This window comes from Vicugna pacos, chromosome 16, assembly GCF_048564905.1.
Source record: "Vicugna pacos chromosome 16, VicPac4, whole genome shotgun sequence".
Taxonomy (NCBI): Eukaryota; Metazoa; Chordata; class Mammalia; order Artiodactyla; family Camelidae; genus Vicugna; species Vicugna pacos.
This window is the reverse complement of record NC_133002.1, coordinates 58,033,267-58,053,545: the sequence shown is the minus strand read 5'-3', so window position 1 is coordinate 58,053,545 and position 20,279 is coordinate 58,033,267. Positions and strand designations below refer to the sequence as shown.

Genomic DNA, 20,279 nt, shown 5'->3' with positions numbered 1-20,279 from the left:
CCTGTTCTGAGATCTGTCTTCCCCTTTAGACTGCAAGCTCTGTGACAGCTTGTCCTGCCGTCTGCAGGACAGATTCTCAGCTAATGCTGTGGACAGAAAGAATGAATGCATTGAGCTTTTCAATGACCTATTGGAGATTTCCATCTTCGAGTCTCTACATTTCCCAAATTGGGGCATCATCACCATCTTCTTAACTGTCCTTTCCCTGTACACGTCCCCCACCCCCAACCTCCTGCCCAGTCAGCTCCTCCTCTGGCCTAGTAAATTTCTCTGCCGTTCTTCCCACTCAAAATAAAGAACTGAAACTCTTCCCTCACTTCCTCTTCTACTCTGCTCAGCAGCTAAGTCCTTCCCTTTCATTTCTATTTTTTTTACTGGCCACCATTCTAGAAAAAAGTATCATAGTGGGAAAAATATATACGGGTTTTAGGACAAGACAGATCTAGGTTCAAATCTCAGATCTACTATATTCGGATTTCCTTGGATGAGTTTCTAACCTCAATTTCCCAGTCTGTAAAATGGGGATATTATCCACTATAGCAACACTATGGCTTTAGTATGCATCAGGTGGTAAACAGATGGTCCTCTTGTTGTTTGCACCTTATATCAGACATCTGCTCAAAAACCTTCAGAGGTTGCACGTCACTTGTCAGTGAAGCCTAAGCCACACATTTTGGCCTTGCCTCTTATTACTTTTCCCCCTAAGTCCTAAACTCTGGCCAATCTGAAGTACTGGCTAATCCCATCACTCGTCCTTCCCTGCTTTCATGTTGCAGTTCAAACACCAAGTCCTCCCTGATTACCTGAGCACCAACTGGCTCCCTTCTCTGCAATCCTACATGTAGTTCAATGGCACTTAGGGCCAACGGTTTTGCCCTGAAGACTAGGCAACTCTCCTCTAGATGACAAACTGCTGAAAGCAGAGGTTCTGCCGGGTTCATCTATCACTCAGCCTAGCGCCTTGCATGCAGTTAAGGATCAATAAATACTTAGTGAAAAAACAATTCATTCTCCTTACTTCAGAGGGCTTGTTTTCACCATAGTATCAGATGTTTGGTTATTCTCATCTCTAGCTATTTTGTTGGCTTCCAGGAAGCACATTACCATTAGATGCTCCGTTCTCTCCTGTAACTGGAAAGAGCTTTTGGAACTGAAAAATAAGTTACTTCTCCAGGATTCATCTTCTGCCACTCCCCAGTAACTCACCTCGCCTCATACAGGAAGCGAACTACTTAGCATCGCACAGAACACGACTCTCACTCCTCCGTTCCTTTGCACGTGCGTGCCATTCCCTTTACCTAGAATGGCCTTACCCCGACTTCTCTGGCGAAATCCTACTCATCCTCCAAGACTCAGTTCAGACATCACCACATCACCATCTCTGAGAAGGTTTTTCTGATATGGGCAGAGTACCGACCCCCCCCCCCATGTTTTGGCCTCCTCAGCATTTTCCAAACAATTCTGACAGTACTTTTGGTATTATTTGTTTACTTTTCTTCTATTCCTCCAGACAGTGAATTCCTTGAGTGCCGGGATTTCTGCTCGTCGTTGTACTTCCTATACCTAGCACAGTGCTTATCACGTATTAGGCACTTGATTCAACCGATGAACGAATGAATATACGAACTCATCTAACTCTGCAGAGTTTGGACCGAATTCTCAAATATTTCGAGACCTGGTCCTCTATTTGAAGTGCTTCGTGCGGGAGGTAGATTTCCTGCTCCCCTTCCCTCCTCCCTTTCCCTCCTCCAAATTGCCTTGGTTTGATGGAAAGGGAAGGGAAGTGATTAGGAAGCGGTTAAAGAGTTAGTTACTCCTTCAGGGCCAAGCTGTAATTTACCCGCTCTGGCACCGAGAGGGTTACAGCGGCCCGGGGGTGGAGCCCTGCGGGTGCCACCTGCTGCGGGGCGGCCTGGCGCCTGCGCCCTGGCCTGTAGCAGGTCTACCTGCCGGGGCCCGGAGAGAAAGAGCGCTTGCGCTCTGGGCCTTTTCCGCCGGGGAAGTCTCGCGGGGGCGGGGCGGGGCGGAGCCGCGCGGGGAAGTTCTCGCGGGACCCGGACGAGGAGCGGAAGCGAGGCGGCTGTGCTGCTTCGGCTACCGGACGGCGGCGGCGGCGGCGGCGGCGAAGACTGGCGGTGACGGCGAAGGGAACAGGAGCTGCCCTCGAGGAGCAGCAGCGGGGTCGGCGGCCGCTCGCACCGCTGCGGAGGGGCTGGCCAGACGCTGAGCGGAGCAGCTGCGCCACGGTGAGTGGCTGGCGCCGGCGGCGGCGCTGCTCCTGTGCCCCTTCTTCTGGGCTCCACGGCGGGAGATGGCCTGGAGGGACCGGGCCCAGCGCACCGCGGGCTGCCGGGCCTGGGGGTCGGGGCCGCGAGGGGCGGGGAGCGGAATCCCTGGGCTCCGGGCTTCACGTTTCCCCTTTTGGGTGCTTCCTTCCTGGGGGCCATTCTCCCCCGAATCTTGGCTCCGGACGGAGCCCCGGACCCCCAGGCCAGAGGCACCTTGTTAAATTTCATGCCTTCTCTACGCGGGTTTGCGCAGAAGGGGCCCGGGAGAAGCCCGAGAGCACAGGGTACTCATTCTGTGAGTCAGTCTGACTTGGCCCGGGAGGCGGGGGATTCGCAGCGGGCTGCAAGTGTGGTGATTGATGCTCCTTCGACCTGCAAGGCCACCACGTCACCATCTCCTGGTGTTTGGGGGCCGAATTTTGGGAGGAAACCCACCAACCCTATAAATACTATGAGTTAGAACGTTCGCTGCTCGAGCCTGTCGAGATGCCTTTGCTTCTTCGTGGTTTGTTTGTTTGTTTATTTTTGAACTACTCTGAAAGATACTTGTCAAGAGAAATAAGCAGCAGTTGATTGGAATGCTCGGAGGAAAGGTTTCAGTGAGAGAGGAGAGGGAATCTCTGGTATTCCTCATTTGCGGTGCTCTCCGTGTATATATAAGCCGTATAAGCTTATTTAGGGAGTTACTCTGGGCTGGCTTCAGATGCAATAAAAGTATAATTTGCAGAGGAGCCGAAGTGCCCTCGTGGTCTATCTTTTGATTGATTCTCAGAAAAGAGTGGAAAGACACACGAGGGAAATGAGCATTAGTCTCTGGCTTTTCTAGTACCTCTTTCACTTTGCCCTCTCCAGTTGTTGCCTTCCTTTTTTCCCTACTTTTCTCCATTGCCCTACGGGCACTAAATGCTTACGCGTATAATGCAAGTCACTTGCCACCTCCCCCCCCTTCCCCCCATCTACTTCCCCTTCCTCCTTATTGTCCCCTCTGTGGCATAATTTTTCGAGGTTTCTGCTCTTCGGTACAATTTGTTTTCAACGTCATTTAAAGATTCCATTTCTCCTGGGAAGATGCCCTCTTTCCTGCTTTATCCTTTATTTTTAAGCGAGCACTGTGTTCCTTCAGTTAGCCAGAAGGGTTGCTAGAGAGCTATGGGAGACTTAAGTTCTTCCCCTGGGAACTGGGAGGCGCAAAGAATTGAAATCAGCCGTAAGTAATCAATACTGCCAGTAGGTGACAAGCGTAGCTTGCTTGTATTTTTGTGTTTTAGTTGTTTTCTTCACTTTTAGATCACGTTTTCGTGCCTGCTCACACTCTCCTTCCTGTGTCTCTTTTATGTTAGTAAGGAAGATTTGGTTGATTTGGGGGTTGTGTGACTTCTCTTTGGCTTTTAGTGGGGGTGATGAATGTTAAAAATGAAAACCAACCATAGAGCTATATTACAATAGAACTAAGAAAGCTTGAAACATTTAAGGGAAGAGAATTTTAGACCAGTGATGAATTAATTAAAGTTGCCTGTTGTGATAATACTAAATTTATTCTTTACCAGGCTTTTAAAAAATCAGGTGTCTTTTCCCACTTACGCTGTAATCAGCCTTCTTTGTTACTGCTGTTGGGTTTTGTTTTTTTTTTTTTGACAGGAAGAAATTATTTGTTCTGTTGCCTCTTCCTTTGTTCAAAATTTCCTGAATCCCAAAATTTAAAAACGGTTAATTCTTGTAATCAGCTTTCTTTGATACTGAAAGCAGGCATTTAAACACTTGAGGCAGTTTACTTCCTCAGCAAATGTATTCAGACTTGAGGGATTACTAGATTTTAAATACTACTAGTTGATGGTGCTTAGAGAATTTTTCTCAGTAATTCCTGTTCTCACGTTGCAGGTTATGCAGCAACAGTTTTAGTCATTACCTAGAACAGAAGAGTAATAGATTTTGGAGAAATGAAGTAATAAAGAATAGAGACCCACCAAGCTCTCCTGAGAGACATTAATGGTTACTTAATTCAGAAGACCTTTCCGGCACTACTGAACGGCCATTGAGAGCCTTTGGTTTTATTTGTCAAAGTTGGCCTTTTCCCAGTTGTGCTAAGTGAATATGCATTATTTTCATTTTATGCAAAGACACTGTAGCGCATTATCTAAGATGCAAAGTTTGAAATCCAATAAAGGCACCATTACTGTATAGCAGTGATTTAAAAAAAATTAGCATGCATAAGAATTACCTGTGAATCTTATTTCAAATTAGGTTCCAGGCCTAAGGCCACTACATTGCAGAACTCCAGAAGGGCACAGTGAATCAGTCCCTGAATGGGATGATTTGATGCAGCTAGTGCAAGGACCAAAACTGTTGTTACAGAATGCATCCGTAAATTAATGGGACTGGTGTGTTAAAGTGTGGCTTTAAATTACTCAGCTCAAAATTATACTTTCTGTATATATGGAGTAAATATTTAAAGGCCTATTAGAATAAGTGACTATAGATGTGATTAGTTTTTTATAAGTGTGAATATTTGAGCATTGTTAGGACTTGATGTGGAGCCATTTAAAGTTTATACTTAATAGGGCTGTTAATTTGCCAACCAGAGGGTTCTTCTGAGTCTGTATGTAGATGGAAGTTCCAGACTGACTGTGAGAACATGTGGACTGATATTTGAAAAGTCAACTGATGCTAGTTGACAGCTCTTAGCACTTGATGCCAGGGGCTGGGCTGAGGCCTTTTACAGGTGTTGTCTCTTTTAATTAGTCAAATGACCATGTAAGATATAGATGCTGTTATTTCCCCCATTCTCTAGCTGAGGGAATACTAAGGATTAGAGAACGTTAGTCATTTCTCCAGTGTCGCCCACTCAGCCAGTGGTAAAGTGACAGTTGAATCCAGGTCTAACTCCAGAGCATCAGTAAGATTTTTGTTTTTGTTTTTTTTCTAACTACAAATGCATGCTTATAGTGAAAACAATGGAAATACAATTCAGGTGTATGGTACAGAAAGTAAAAATATTCTGTGATCTCACTTCCAAAGGTAATCACCGTTAACATTTTGTTTTGGGTTTTGGGGGGGTTTGGGGGCACACATTGATGTATATTATTTTGCTTTGCAGAAATGAGATAAACTAATTTTTCTGCAGTTTTTTTTAAGCTTAATAATGTATCTTGGTACTTATATAGAAAGATACTTGTTAGTTATTATGTTCATAGATATTAATCAGGGACATATGTATTTTGCACACAGTTTTTGGTCAGTATTTTAATGAGATAAATCTGGAATTGCTTATCCAAGGGTATGTAGTTTAAAATTGTCAAAAGATACTACAAAATTACTCTCCAAAAAGACTGAATTAATTAATTCCCTGCTAGAGTGTAGGCTCTGTGATGGTTTTATTATTATAATCCAGTACCAACCATAAAGTCAGGCAAATAGTAACTGCTTAAAATGTTAATAAACATTGGTAGAATAAAGAGTCTGAGAATCTGTTTATCCAGAGTATTGCAGAGACTGGATATTACATATCTTAAAAATTTGCCACTTAGGTGAAAGAACTCTTATTGTTTTAATTTGCTGTTTTTAATAATTAAGATGAACATCTTATGTATTTTAAGTAGAGTCACATATTAACTTATTTTGAGTGACTTAGTGTCAGGCTCTGTTCAAAGCACTTCATGTATGTCTATTACCTATATTACCTAATTTAATACTCAGTGAGTCTTATAAAGTAGGTGATATTATCCCTATTTTACCAATGAGACAAACTGGGGCTTATTAAAAAAAAGGCTTCCCGAAATTATAGCTGGTAAGCATCAGGGTCATTGCTTGAACCCGGGGCCAGCCTGCCTTTGCAAACCATGCAGACTTAACACTAAGCTGTACTGCCCCAGTAAAGCGTCATGTATTTTATTTTCTGTCAATTTTGGGAAGAAGAGAGTTGAATAGAAGAAAGAAAATAAAATCCTACAGATACCTTTAGGAGACTGCAGTTTAGGATACAGTGCACATTGCTTTAAATGTGTAATTCAAGCTGCACTTGCCTAGTTAAAAATTCTCTGCTTGTGATGGGCTGCAGGGTGTATGCTGGTACCAGTTCAGTTCACACATACTCTCATTAGGCTTCAGTGTTATGTGTACTCTCAGCCTGTTTTCTTGGGAAACGAACAGCAACGTCTACTGTTAAGATCATTATACATGGTGTCCACGTTGACATTTCTTTCTTTTCTTTTTTTAAGTAATTAGTGTGGTGTATGTGATAGAATTTTTTTTTTCTGTCTTAATAATGAAACACACCCTTCTGAATTCCTTTAGCCTGTGTGCTTTTCTGTGGATAGCTTAATATGCTGACTTCTTCCAGTTTTCTCTGTGAGATGCTAATTTTTATTTGGCACAGCCACAGAAGTACTGATTAGCTGATTTTCATTTCTATCAAACTGTATCCCACAAAGCAGTAATTGCCTGATTTTCATGAGTGTTAGTCTGTTTAAAGTTTCTCTAGGAAACCTGTGGTAGGTAAGTTGAGTAACAGCAGGAAGACGTTGAAAACTCTTGGTTTTTATGCCATGGCTGTTCAGTCACACTACAGTCATCTGGAATCCTGAATGAGAAGTTTATGCCCTGTTACTACATAGTACCTTGACAGTGACAGTGCTTTGGGTTTCCATCTGATTTCCATTTTACAAAAATGAAACTCAGTTTTTTTGGATTTGCTCAGTTATTTTTCAGCTTCCCTTTTTTTTTTTTTTAAGTTTTTTTAGGGGGAGGGCAGGTAATTAAGCTTCTCATCTTTGGTATATATAGTTCCAACAGTCAGACCAGGAGACCAGTGAAAATAAATGGTCAGGTCAGGGTATGGAAGATATTGATAGGTGTGTGGCAGAGATTTTGGAGCATCTGTAAAAAAAAAATTTTTTTAAGTATACACATTGGAAAGTAAGCAAAAAAAGACAGTTATTAGTTATTAATGCTGGAAAAAAATTGAAGGATTGTGCTAGAAAGGAACATTGGTTCTCACACATTATTTACATCATCAGTGAACACTCTTTCATAATGTGATACTGCTGTTTAAACTGGAATATGGGTTGTTACTGTGATGGGGCAAAGGAAAACCAGCAGGGGTGGAACAGCCAGGTACTCATCTTTCAGGTGATAGGAAATGGCTGGAATAAGTTAAGAAACAGCATATGTAGAAGCATATTATTTAGAAATATTGTGAGTAAATACAAAGAGAAAGCTAAAAACAAAGTCAAGGGGGATGGCTTGTGGGTATTGGGGTAGGGAACTCCTTTTTCTTAAGCCTTTTGATACTCTGACTTTTAAAGTTGTATACATGGATTCATTTGATAAAAAAGCAACAGTGGTGAGTGTAAGTAAAGGGTATTTAAGGACTCACAGAAATAGATACCCTGAGACTAATCTTTGTTTTTGTTTTTTTGTTTTTTTTGTTTTGTTTTGTTTTGTTTTGTTTTGCTGGGACTCTGTCTTTGCTTTCCCCTCAGGGAGCCAGCACAACATAGGATATCCTAGATTTGGCCTGATAGAATAAACACTGGTTTGGCTTATTAGTTACCTGCAGGAGAATGTTTGGCTTTCAGAATTTGACTGAAGGACTTCTTATTACTAGATGATTTCTTTCCTCCTTTTAACATTCATTTCCCTCTGATCTTACTATTATATTCCCAGCTGGTTTACTCTGTAGTTCATTTGCAGCTATGCCCCAGTTGTTAACTTTAGAACAAAAGAATAATAACCTCAAATGAATTCTCTGCTAGGTGGTAATTATGGAAGAAGGGTGTCACTATAAATAATCTGTCCCCATTCTGCCACTGTCCGTGTTGTCTTCTGCTTTTATTTGGACTGTTTGAAACCAGTGACTGACCCAACAAGAACGGGACTTCGTTTTCCTTTGTTATGCAAAGGTATAGGTTGTATCCCTTTCTCTTGGCTGGAGATGCTGTACTTCCCCCTTTGCTTCTGCAGCCATTGTCTGTACTGCCTTGGTTCACCTTGTCTACTACCTAAGGGAGTATTACAGAATCTTTACCTGCAAAATGCAATTTGGATCAGTTTAGTACTCCCCTGGCTCCCAGAAAAGCAGCTGTTCTTAGGGTAACTGAGAGAGACTTCTGTTTGGCTTTCTGGCACCGTCTCCCAGACAAGGTGTCTGGCAGCTCAGATTCTGAAAAAGGGATTCCTTTCAGGTATAGATTAGGACTTCAGCTTTGCTCCTCAAGCTAGTTAGAAGTAATGTGGAGGCTACTCTGGAATGCTGAACCTTGGACATCTATTTTAAGGGCTGTTGTGGCCCCCAAAGCCCTCCTTTGCAAGGGAGCTTTATGCGAGAGCAGGTCTCCACTTGCAAAAGGCTCCGAGCTGAAGCGCCTCTCTGGTCCCCTGAGCTTGCAGATCACAGTTGTTAAGTGGAGAGGGAGAGCTACCTGTGCTGAGAGCAGCAAACTGAATGAAAAAGTAGTTCCTCGGTTCATTTTCTCCCCTTTCCCAGGAGCAGACCAAGGTTTAGTTTCTGAGAACAGGTAAAGCAGCCTAGGACCAAAGCCCACATTGCTGGCTTTTGACTGTGGTTAGGGACCCAACATTTTCAAGAACCAGAAAGCTTGGCAGGGAGAATGGAGGGAGAGAGGCCTATTTAACTGAGAAAAGTTGGGTGTCATCCCCAGGGTGAGGCCTTTCTTTTGGTGGACCACATTTCGTGCCCAGAGAAGAGAGTGTAAGGGGTGAGGGAGGAAAGGCGGAGACTGCTCGGGACTCCAGCCGGTTCCTGCGCACCGAGCACACCCAGCGGGAAGGAAGAGGAAGTGTGTTCTGGAATAGCTCGAGCAGCTGTCGCCATTGGCCGGCAGGCCTGTCAGTCGCCTGGGGGCTGAGGTTGGAAAGAGGAAGAAGGAGATCAGGGCTCTTGCCTGAAAGGGAGGGAGGAGGGCTGAGCCAGGCTGAGCCAGGCCGAGCCAGGGGGCGTGGGGGCTGGGACGACTGGCCGACTGGCAGGGCGGGGCTGCCTTCGATCCCAGCCACTTCTCTCAATCACTCCTCTTCTGATTCAGGGTGGCATTGTGTGTCCGGAGTGCAGGAGCGAGTCCGAGAAGAGAGGCGAGGCTGAGCCCAGAGCACTGGGTTGCTTCAGCCGGGAAGACTCCCTTCCCCCTGCTTCGGGCTGCTGAGCACTGAGCCCCGCTCAGAATGGAAGCCATCGCCAAATATGACTTCAAAGCTACCGCAGACGACGAGCTGAGCTTCAAAAGGGGGGACATCCTCAAGGTAAGCATTGATGCCCAGCAGATGCCGAGACGCCCTCTCCTTGTACTCACCTGCCTTCTTTTGCCCTGATAACACACAAAGAAGCTGTGTTCCTTCTTTTTTCATTGCCCACTTTTCACATTTACCATCGTGTGTGATTTGGCTAGCTGAGATAGATGCTGAGTAGAATATCAAATATGACTTCAGAGGCTTGGTGTGGTGTATGGTCTTTAACTGCCTTTGTGTGGGTGCCTTTGTGAACATTTCTCCTTGCTTGTTAATACTGGTAATTCAAGTAGAGGCAAAGCAATGGGATTAGAGTAAGGAAGTAGATGAGTAGATGGGTTTACCTTGTAGAGTTTTATTTAAAAATTAGAGGATTTTTTTTTTAAAAAAGGGCTAAACTTGAAGCATTTATGTAAAAGCACTCAACTAGCCTTCTTTTACATAGTCAAAAGATTTTTGCATTCTGGAATGTGATCCTAGAAGGTTAAAAATTAATTTCCCCTACTTTAGAGAGACGGTTAGAAGTATATGCCAAAACTCATTAAAGAACCTCTGTATTTTTATTCTTTGTGAAACAACTAATGGAGTTCTAAATGACAAGGTTCAGCTTGCTGTTGTACAAGTCAGATTTCGATTTTCTTAAATGGAACTTGAGGAGCAATTACCCTGTATTAAACTCTGATTGCACACACACACACACAAAAACCCTGCTGACGGTTTAAAAATAAGCTTCCGTATAGTTTGCAGCTCATTTTGAGCCCCGCTATTTACATGAGATTCGGCTTCCACCTGGCACATGTTAATTATGTGTTTACCCAATTGACTGGAGCACTTGCCCTTTTGGATATGTAATTTATTTTTTTTACAAGGCTGGGTGTTATCAAATAGTGTATCAACTCTAACTGAGGAAAACTTGAGGTTTAATGTTTGAGTCTTCACTGTGTCTCAGGTTTTGACGTTTTTTTCTCTCAGAACCTCAGTCTGATTGTTGGAATTTGCCATCCATTATTAGGATTTTTATAAAGACGAAAAAAATAGAAATAGAGAAATATGCTTCTTTATAAAAGGACTAGTGGTTTTTGTTTTTAAGCTTGGCAGACCTATAGATGGTTACTATTTTGCTCTCATTGCCTGAGGCTTGGAGTTCTGCTTTGAAGTTATCTGCACGGTAGTTTTCTTGATGTTAGAAATGTAGGTTGTACTTCATAGAAGGTGATAAAGAGCCCTTTAAGGAGAAGGAAACTGTGTGTGTTCTTTTCAAAGCTGTTTTTGTGATGCCAGGCTTTTTGAGGATATTCTCAAAGTCAGTGCTAAATTGTCAGAAAGCAGACAGAACCAGCTATAGGTTTTAGAATGAAATACATCTTCTGTTTCTATTTCTTTAGCTAGAAATCAAAGTAAACATAACTTAGTAAATTACTCTGTCATTGGTATACAGAGAAAGTGATTTGATGTTTTTTATGTGATTACTGCTTTCAGCAGATAACCTGCTCCTGATGTCATAAGATTGGCTACTTAAGAAAAAGGGGATTAGCTAGTCAAGTAGCCAGACTTGTCGCCTATAGAAAAATACTTTGGGGCCAACTTTTGTTTGTTTTTATCTAAATGTAAATTAGATTAAACAATTAAAGTTACTCTAGGAACTTGAAATTTGAGCCTGGTAGTTCATATTTTTTTCTCTAACTCTATTCAATTGCACATTTAACGCTAAAGCAACAAATTAAAACAAAACTGCAGTTTTGAGGTCTGTTCTTTTTTTTTTTTTAAGAATTTTTAGACAAGAACTTTCTCTGTTTACTGTCACTGAAGTTTGTCTCAGGCCTGAACAGTTTATAAGTTCTCCAATTTAAGTTGGTAAACTTCTTGAACAAGTGTGACATCCTTCTTTCCCATCCTATAATTAGAGAAGATGATACTGTTTAACGTTCCCCTAGAAATTTTTATAATGGGAGAGAAAGTGAATCAGAGTCCCCACATTTACCTTCAGATTTTCTTCTGGGAGAGAGAAAAATACATATATTTGGTTCTTTCCAGTTTGGTAGATAAGTGGCATATGAAGTCATAGTGCCATTATTGCTTTTGAATGGTGGCTGTTAGCTGTTTGTTCGTAATCTTGTGGCTTTACTCCAAAAAAAGAGTGACGATACAGTGGTTGCCCTTTGTCTCATAATTCTGTGAAGCAGCTGAGTGAAGAGGAGGGACATTGCTTTGTCTTTATAGCTATTAGTTTTAAAAAAAAACAGTGTTTTCTTCTTTGATTATTCAAGGAGTAACTGGCTTCATTTGAGTGGCTCTAATTTGATTTGATAACTCTTTAGGGTGTTAGTTGTGAACCAGAACACGTTTAGAAGTGACTGGAAAGCATTGGACAGTTTCCCTTGATTGAAATAGAGATATATTTGCCCTGTGTTGATGAAGGGGACATGTGCACTTGGGTATTGAGTACATTTTATTGGAAAATGATGAAGTAGAAAGAGGCTTAGCCCTCTGCCCCAATTAGAGTTCCAAGGGATTACATTCTCTCACTGTCAGGGAGTTCCCGGTTAAACTTTTGGTGAATGTTGACCCCTGTGCTCCATCAGACCACTTCCTTACTTTCCATCTACACATTAACTTGTACTGCCCTGAGAAAAGAGCAAAATTAAAACATCTTACTGGAGGCCTTAAATAGAACTTAATGCTTCAGTATATCTGCCTTTGTTAATTTCCCTTTTATGAAAGCTTGTGTTTTTCTTGGGGAAGGGTGGGGAGGGCGCTGGAGCATAGAAATGGAAGAAATCACTCTTCTGTTGCAGATTTTAGGTCTTACGTGTCTGAAATGAACCTAAATTTCCCCACCGTTGATTAGGGCAACCTTGAAATAGTCCTGGGGGTTCTCCACTGAACAAGGCCCCTAAATACTCTGCCCTACAACACACAAAATGCCTGAGCTTACCTAAAAGTTGTACCTGCCATCTAGGGGCTTATGTACATGTACTTCAGACAGTGCTGCATAGGAATTAAGAGACTGTTTTGAGTTCTCACACCCGGCTCATTCCATTCTAGAGCAGACTTATTTTCTATCAAGGCAGACCCTCGACTCTAGAAGATTACCAACAGTAGACCATCTCAGGATCCTACTCTGTCCGGCACTAACTTCCTTTGTCTGTTTCTTAAACCTCTTGAGAACTAGATCTTGAGTTCAATACTGATGACCCTATTTCACCATCACATTTACAGAGCATCTCCTTGAGCCACGTCCTGGGACAAGTTGCTTTGAGAGTTGGGGAAGAAACAGAAGGTGTAGTTCCTCCCTTCAGGAACTCTAAAAATCTAGTAAGAGAAGTGAGATTGATAAGTAAAACAGTATGTGGGAGTATATAAAGTTAGAGGGTTTTTAGAACAGGAAAAGACCTTTTAAAATCTCTTAACTTAGACTTTCTTATTTTACCGGTGAGGAAATGGTGGCCGATAGAGTTTAATGATCTATCCAAGATTACCGCTATTAGTACTTAGTACTGAGCTGGTATTTAATGAATTGCTAAAGTTGTGTTGTTACATGCTGTAACTGCGGAGTAATTTAGGAAGGGAAGAGATGGGTAAGAGCTGAAGTCAGAAAAATGTGTGGGAGAGGTGCGACTTGAACTGGACCTTGTGCCAGGTAGGATAGGGCTAGGTGAAGAGAAGGGTGAGGCGGTGCTTGTTCTGTTTGACATAGGAATGCTGGAATAAGGTTGCAGACTGTTTCAGAGTGGAAAACAAGGTAGAATTGGAGCCAGATAAGAAAAACACAGTAAGAGTCTGATCTTGTCCTTAAGTGTCTGAAGGTTATTAGCCAATGACGAAAGTGTTCTCTGCGTGTGTAGTGGGTTGCAAGGAGGGAAGCCTGGAGTCCCAGCCTAGCGGGTCGCAGTAATCGGTGTAATTTAAGTGCCTGCCTAGGTGTTGGAGACTAGGAATGAAGGACTGGGGGTGCTTTGAGATACACTGAAAGGAAAAACAGTGGGATTTCTGCCTGTCAGTGGTTGGGGGACATTTAAATAATTCTCCTGTGTAACTGAGACGAGCATGTCAATTGAGTATGCTCCTGAGAGCCAGAATCTGATTGGTTATCGTTTTCACAGCAGCTGTAAGTCCTGAATTACAGTACATGTGTCTCATTTCAGGTGTTTGAACTGTCAAACCTGAAAAATAAGAGGTTAGGGTGGGTTTTTTCTTCACTATTTTAAAGCCCTAGTATCAGTGTACTTTTTGAAATACTTCTTTACCTGTTGATAAGAATTATTATCAATCTTGTTGACTAAACTGAGAGTATTGCATTTAATCTTTAAGTGTGAGGACAGTTTGATTGAGTTCTCTTATAGCAGATAGTTTATTTGCCTTTCATTATGTTCGTTTGCCTCCCCTGCCATCTGAATGGACTATTTCCAAATAGATGCTAAGAATGAACTTTCAGTTCTTATACAAGACTCTTTTGGGGGGCTGGATGAAGACCGGTCATCCCTGTTTGGAGAAAGAAATGTGTAAGAAAATGCGATGTTCCTTTGGGTCTTCAGGTTTCACCTCTGTGAGCTGTTATAATTAAGGCATCATTGAATGGCTATTATTTATGGAGCATTTAATATATGCCACGAAGTGATACGTGATTTCTGATTTTGGGCACTGAAAGGTTGACATTATTAGCCCCGTCTTAGGGGTGCGGAAGTCAAGCAATAGGCTCAGGTTCGCACATCTAGTAAGTGGCAAAGCTGGGGTTTGATCTTAGGTCTGGCTGCAGTGCTCCCCCTGCAATACATTAATGTCCCTGTTAACTGTCAGGGAGGAGGAAACCAGAAATGTAAGGTATCCGCAGTCCTGATTTGCTCACCTGCCAGGCATGGGCAGCTGTCTTGTGGCACTGCTTCTACGTAGTGACTTATTGGACATCCTATCTAAAGCAAGCTGAGGTTAATAATGAAAGAAATGAAGGGTGTAAAAAAAGGTCATTTTCCCTGTCAGATTAGCAAAGATGGTAAAGATTGACTCCACTCTGTTGGCCAGGGTGTGGAGAAATGGGGCCTGCCACCTCCTGCCAGTGGAGGTTTGTAGAAATACAGTTGGTCTTTCTGAACAGTGGCTTAGTAATAGGTGTCAGATCATAAAATGACCCAGCAATTTCACTTTTAGGAATTAATTCCAAGAAAATTCACAAACAGATTTTTAAAAATGTAGACATAAGGATGTTTATTTCAATGAATCGGTGTACTACCTAGCAAAGAAATTGCTGCAATTAAATCATGAAATATCATTTATAAGATTCATTTCAGAGATGTTAAAAGGTGTGAAAAGAAGCTTCTTCCTTGAATCCATGGAATTACTGTATTGGGGGGAACAAACCTAAGTAGCCCATTGATAAGGGGCTACATAAACAGATGATAGTGCCTGTAGAGTAGACTACTGTGAAGATGTTAATGTGAATATCAGTCTGTATCAACACAGTATTAACATCTACACTTGCACAGACAAGTGTTTATGGATCCTCTTTTGAATAGTAATAATGTATCTAATGCATTGAGTTCTTAGCATGTCCTAGCACTAAGCTAAGTATTTTACTTGCATTTTCTTTTGATCCTCACAATAATCCTATTAAGATAGATGCTATTATCCCCAATTTACTGATCAGGAACCTGAAGCTTAGGTTAAGTAACTTGCCCAAGTTCACATTCAAATCCAGACCGGTTAAGTCCAGATTCCATGTTCTTAACAACTACCCTGTGGGGCTTTTTTGTACCCAAACGAGGTCAAACAGAGAGAGAAAGGGAGAGCACATTTAGGGAAAATTGCTATCTATTTCTGTTTGCTTATTAAATACATAGACTTCTTTCTGAATGGTCCCCTGAAAGATAATAGTTACCTCCAAGGGGCTGTATTTCAGGTGATTGTTACTCCTTTTTTGAGCTCTTTTTTAATTACTTTATTCATTTGATTAATCAGTTTTATTACATCAATACAGTTGATTATTCAAGTAGTAAGTAGTTAACATTTTGCATCTTTTTACCTTGATGGATATTTCCAGGAAGTTAAAGTGCTCTGGTCAAGGGTTGGTTTGTTGGTTGGTTGTTTTTTTTTTTTTTCCAATGACTGAGATTTAACCTGCTTTTAAATCTTGAGGCTACAATTCGTTGTGCCTATGCTGTGTCATAAAAGTTAGAAACCTTTAAAAGAGTGACTCAGAATGCCTTTTTGACGAAAATCTTGGTCCTTCTGGAAGGTACTTCCTCTGTTTCACCTCCTTGTCGATATGGATGAGAGACATGTGCTCCAGGGCCGTACCCACCTTGTTTGAATCCCAGCTCTGCCCCTGGCATACCTGGCCTTGTGGTCTTAGGCAATTTATTCTATGCTTTGGTTCTCCCATCCTCAAAATGGGAATGGTAGCACCTACCTTCCTAGTGTCACAGTGAGGTTGACGAGAACTAACATATTAGTGTACTTGAAGCAGTGACTAGGATGCATTAGATAGTATGCTAGCTGCCATTGGTTTTATTAATGTTGTTCAGATGCACAGCTTTGCTAAGGGGATGTCCGTTCATCTGCTGGCTCAGGTAACTGTTAAGTTACGTGATGCCGCACAGACAACTGGCCAGGGGCTTGTCCTTATTTTACCTCAAACTCAGAACTGTGCCACCTTTGTCTCAGAACTTAGCTGAAAGCATGATATTGATGGAGGATTGTATGAAAGACAAATAGTTTTTACATTTTTTAAAGTCTTTGGTCTCTCTCAGGATTAAACCTCAAAGCAAAGAGATGGGTACCTGCACAGTGTTCTGTCGGGGACCTTGCCTTTGTATATTTCTTGGGTTGAATGGAGCTTTGGGATTGCACTGTTGGCCAACAATAAGAGATGATGGAAGAAACAGCGTTGGGAAAAATTCATCATTGTCACGGCTATAAGGATATTAAGGAGTTATCTCTAAGTGTCTTCAGGGAGGACCTGTGGGAGAACATTCTCTCTGGTCTCAATACCTAGAATAGGCATATTTTCCTCCAAACAACTTTTTTAAGTCTCAAAGATGCTATAAATAATGCTTTGATAAGTTTCCTTCTTTATCTTGTGGGAAGGCTCAGAGCCTATGTTGGTCCCCTTTATAGCAGTAGCTGTGTGTTTTCTGTCCTAATACTTTTATCAAAACAGGTACTAATTATTAGTGGTAAAATATTAGAGTTTTTTCTCACCTTAACAGTGGCTTTACTTTTTAATTAATTTATTCTCAACAGTGGACTTTTAAAATCTAGGATTGGTGAAATGGCAAAGCCTTCTGTAATAGTTTGCTTTTGAAAAATACAAAAAGCATCAGTTTAGTTTTGAAGTGAGAGGAAATGCCTTTTGGACCTTGAAACTGTAGGCTTCACAGAGAAGAAAGGAGTATGTGTTTTCAGTTAGAATATTGACCGTTGCATGTTTTCTTTGTGTCATTTCATAGGTCTTTTATTTTCATAGATAAGTAGTATGTATGGTTTGAAATGGATTACTAGAGGAAAAAACATATTTACAACATTTTATTAGCAGTACTTCCATTTTCCCTTAACATTTAAAATTACTTTAACATACATTAATAGGGAAAAAAAAGGTAGGAAATTCAAAATCTTGCATAACACCCCCCCCCCCCCCCCCCGCCAAACTCTAGTAGAAGAGAGCTAGTAGATCTTTTCTGGGCTTTGTCATCATACCAACATTTTTATAGTGCTGTAATTGTAGTGGACTTAAAATATAACATATGTTACCATTCGCCCATATTTACTGTACTAATTATTTTTTAATGGTTTAATATTTTGAAATATTGTTAAGGTTAATGATCTATAATTGTACTTAACTATTTCCCTATTACTGTATATTTAGCTTGTTTCTACTAATAATTTAGTTCATAATCTCAAAGGAGGCTTTCGATATATTTATGTGTGTGTGTATGTGTATATATATGTGTGTATAATGCTCTGTTGTCCTAAAGGATTGGACAGGTTACCTACCCGAGGTCAAGTTAAATGACAATGGCCCATAATCTTAGCCAGAATACATAATAATAGTGCCGCTGATTGATGTTGGCTTCATCCTCTGTTCTTCTTTAACAATAGAACATTATTTCACAGTTTGACAGTGTTTTATAGGACTGTGGAACCAGATTTGTGAAATGATTAAACCTCTTCACTCAGCACGTAAGATACTTGACTACAGCACGTAGTTTTTTTGAAGCATATTTTATTTTGTGCTCTTCCTTCAGGTGATTAATTTTTTTAATAGCTGTGTCAGGTTAAGTTAATGAGTAATTTTGATAGCTGAGAAATTTGGTGCTTATTCATAGATGTTGTTTTAATTCAGTTTTACTTCTTTGGCTAAATCAGTCCCTTCTAGAGGGAGAGCATCCATCCTCACTCCTGTTTGGAAAAAGATGGGAAGACAGACAAACCAGGCTTTGTTTAGTTGATGCTGCAAATGTTTAGGTTTGGAGCCAGGAGGTTCTGCTAAGAGCTTTTGAGAAAAAAGCAGAGTGACTTAACTGAAACATCCCCATGCACTTACATGGATTGCAATATAAAGAAAAAAGAAAAGTGTCATATTGGTTTTCTCTGGATGTTGGGATTATGGAGAACTTTTACTTTCTACAGTATGCATTTCTGTAGTGGATATTTTTATAAGCATATATTAGTTTCATAATCAGAAAAGCAATTAAAAACACTACAACCGTTTTCCAGATGTCAGTTTACAAGTGAACAAACATTTTAGGGTCAGTTTTGCTTTCTTAAAAGGGAAAAAAATCACAGTGTCCAGCTTCATGGAGTGAATTTACTTCATATTAAGACTCTTCTTGGTGCAGGCAGCACAAACATCTCCTCGTTATCTAGGGCTGTTACATAGACTTTATGTAGAATATACACCGATAAGCCCTTTTCCTTATGAACAAATAAGATTGGCCCTAAAACTGGTCTTGCTGCCCAGGTTTCTAGTTATACTAGCTTATCTTTTCCCTGCAGCTGATAGGAAAGTAATGTTATGTGCTTTCTTATGTAATTTTGACTTAGGTCAGTCTCCCAAACTGGATTAAAATTAGTAATGCAGCCAAATTGCAGTTTTTCAGAGGTTTAATTATCCATTTCTCCTTGTTGTCTTCCGTCCATATTTAGCTCTGACTGGTCAAGTTTACTTTTTATTTATCAGCTTTTATGAAAATATTCGGCTTTGTAAAGTAAAATTAAGAGACAAAATAAAGATTTGAAATTATTAGTGGGTCTTAGCTATCTATTGTGCATTATAAAAATCAGATGTATTCGTTTCATTCTTTTAAAGTATTTATTGGAAATATTTAATAGAGAAGTGTAGAAGAAAGTTAGGCCATAATCCGTCCTGTCACCCAGATAAGTTTTTTCCAAATTAAATAAACGAATAAATGTAGGACCCATTAGAAAATGTAAGAGGCAAACACTCTTCCCAGAGAAAATTACTGTTCCATTTTGCTGTAACCTTTTAGGACAAAAACATTTAATGAATATAGCCATAGTTACTGTTCCTGTACTTTCTGGGTACAATGAGAAAGCATAATCAAATCACAGTGAAACCATAGTCAAATAGTACTAATAATGAAAGTACGCAGGTACTTCATCTTTGGAAGGAAGGCCAGTGTTGCTGTTTAATGTACTGTACCTCTTTAGAAAACAGCAGTAGCTTGAAGGATTTCTTTGCCAGGCTACTAGAAAAGATCATAATGATTAAGACTTTCTCAAAGTCACATGTTACAGCTGAGTCAGAATAACTCTTGAACCTGAAATTGGTGTGGTGTGAATTTCCCCCAAAGTTGTGCTAATATTGTCCACATTAGATAATCAAATGAATTTGTGACTAATGGCCTCACTTAGTGCTGCAGGTGAAAAGTTGTAGCCCTTCAGGTCTTTCCTTGAGATTAATTACTTTACTGGTCTAAATTTAGGGTACTGGTGTAGAAAGAACCAATACTTTTAAGTTTTTATCAACTTGGAAAATCACATTCTATGTGTTGAGAAGCCCTTTGTCTGCCTTCTTGGAGCCCCTAATATAACTGCAAACACCTAAACAGCTGTTGCCTTTAAAGACCCTAGAGGTTACTTTCAAATTTAGTTACTAGTTTATTACTGTTGTATATGAAGGTTTAAGCTTTCTGCATGTTCTTTCCCTCACTCCCTTCCCTATTAGATATTAAAGGACTTGTGAAAGGGGTGTGCCTCTCATTTGCATATTCTCAGATATCCTGATGAAAAATTGATTGCCTGCTTTTGAGGGGGGGTTGGGTTTTATAAATAGAAGAATAGCAACCTCAGTTTGAAATGAACTATGGTACATTTTTCCTTTGAATATAGGCATTAATAAATACCTAAAGCTGTAGCCTTAAATTTCCCTCTGAATGCTGCTTTAGCTGTATCCCATAAATATGGGTATGCAGTTGTTTTCGGTTTCATTCATCTCAAAGTTATTTTCCAATTTCTCTTTTTTCTATGACCCATTGGTTATTTTGGAGTGTGTTTATAATTTCTGCATATTTGTGAATTTCCCAGAATTCCTTCTGTTGATTTCTATTTTAATTTTACTGTGCTTTTAGAACACACTCTGATTTTGGTCCTTTTACGTTTATTGGGGCTTATTTTATGGCCTAGCATAAGATCTGTCCTGGAGAATGTTCTGCTGTGTGCTTCAAGTGAATGTGTATTCTGCTATTGTTGGTTGGAGTGTTCTATAGATGTCTGTTAAGTCTAGTTGGTTAATTATTT

At 40.6% G+C, this 20,279-nt stretch overlaps 1 protein-coding gene across 1 annotated transcript in view; it reads left to right on the top strand.

Annotated features, from left to right (window-relative positions):
• Positions 1-2,036: 2,036 nt before the first annotated feature.
• The window catches only part of GRB2 (growth factor receptor bound protein 2), a 58,834-nt gene continuing 40,591 nt past the window's right edge, over positions 2,037-20,279 (top strand). The window contains exons 1-2 of the mRNA XM_006199384.4: positions 2,037-2,246; positions 9,329-9,542. Coding sequence (XP_006199446.1) covers positions 9,465-9,542 — 78 coding nt within the window. The 5' untranslated portion in view covers positions 2,037-2,246; positions 9,329-9,464. The remainder of the gene's footprint in view (positions 2,247-9,328; positions 9,543-20,279) is intronic.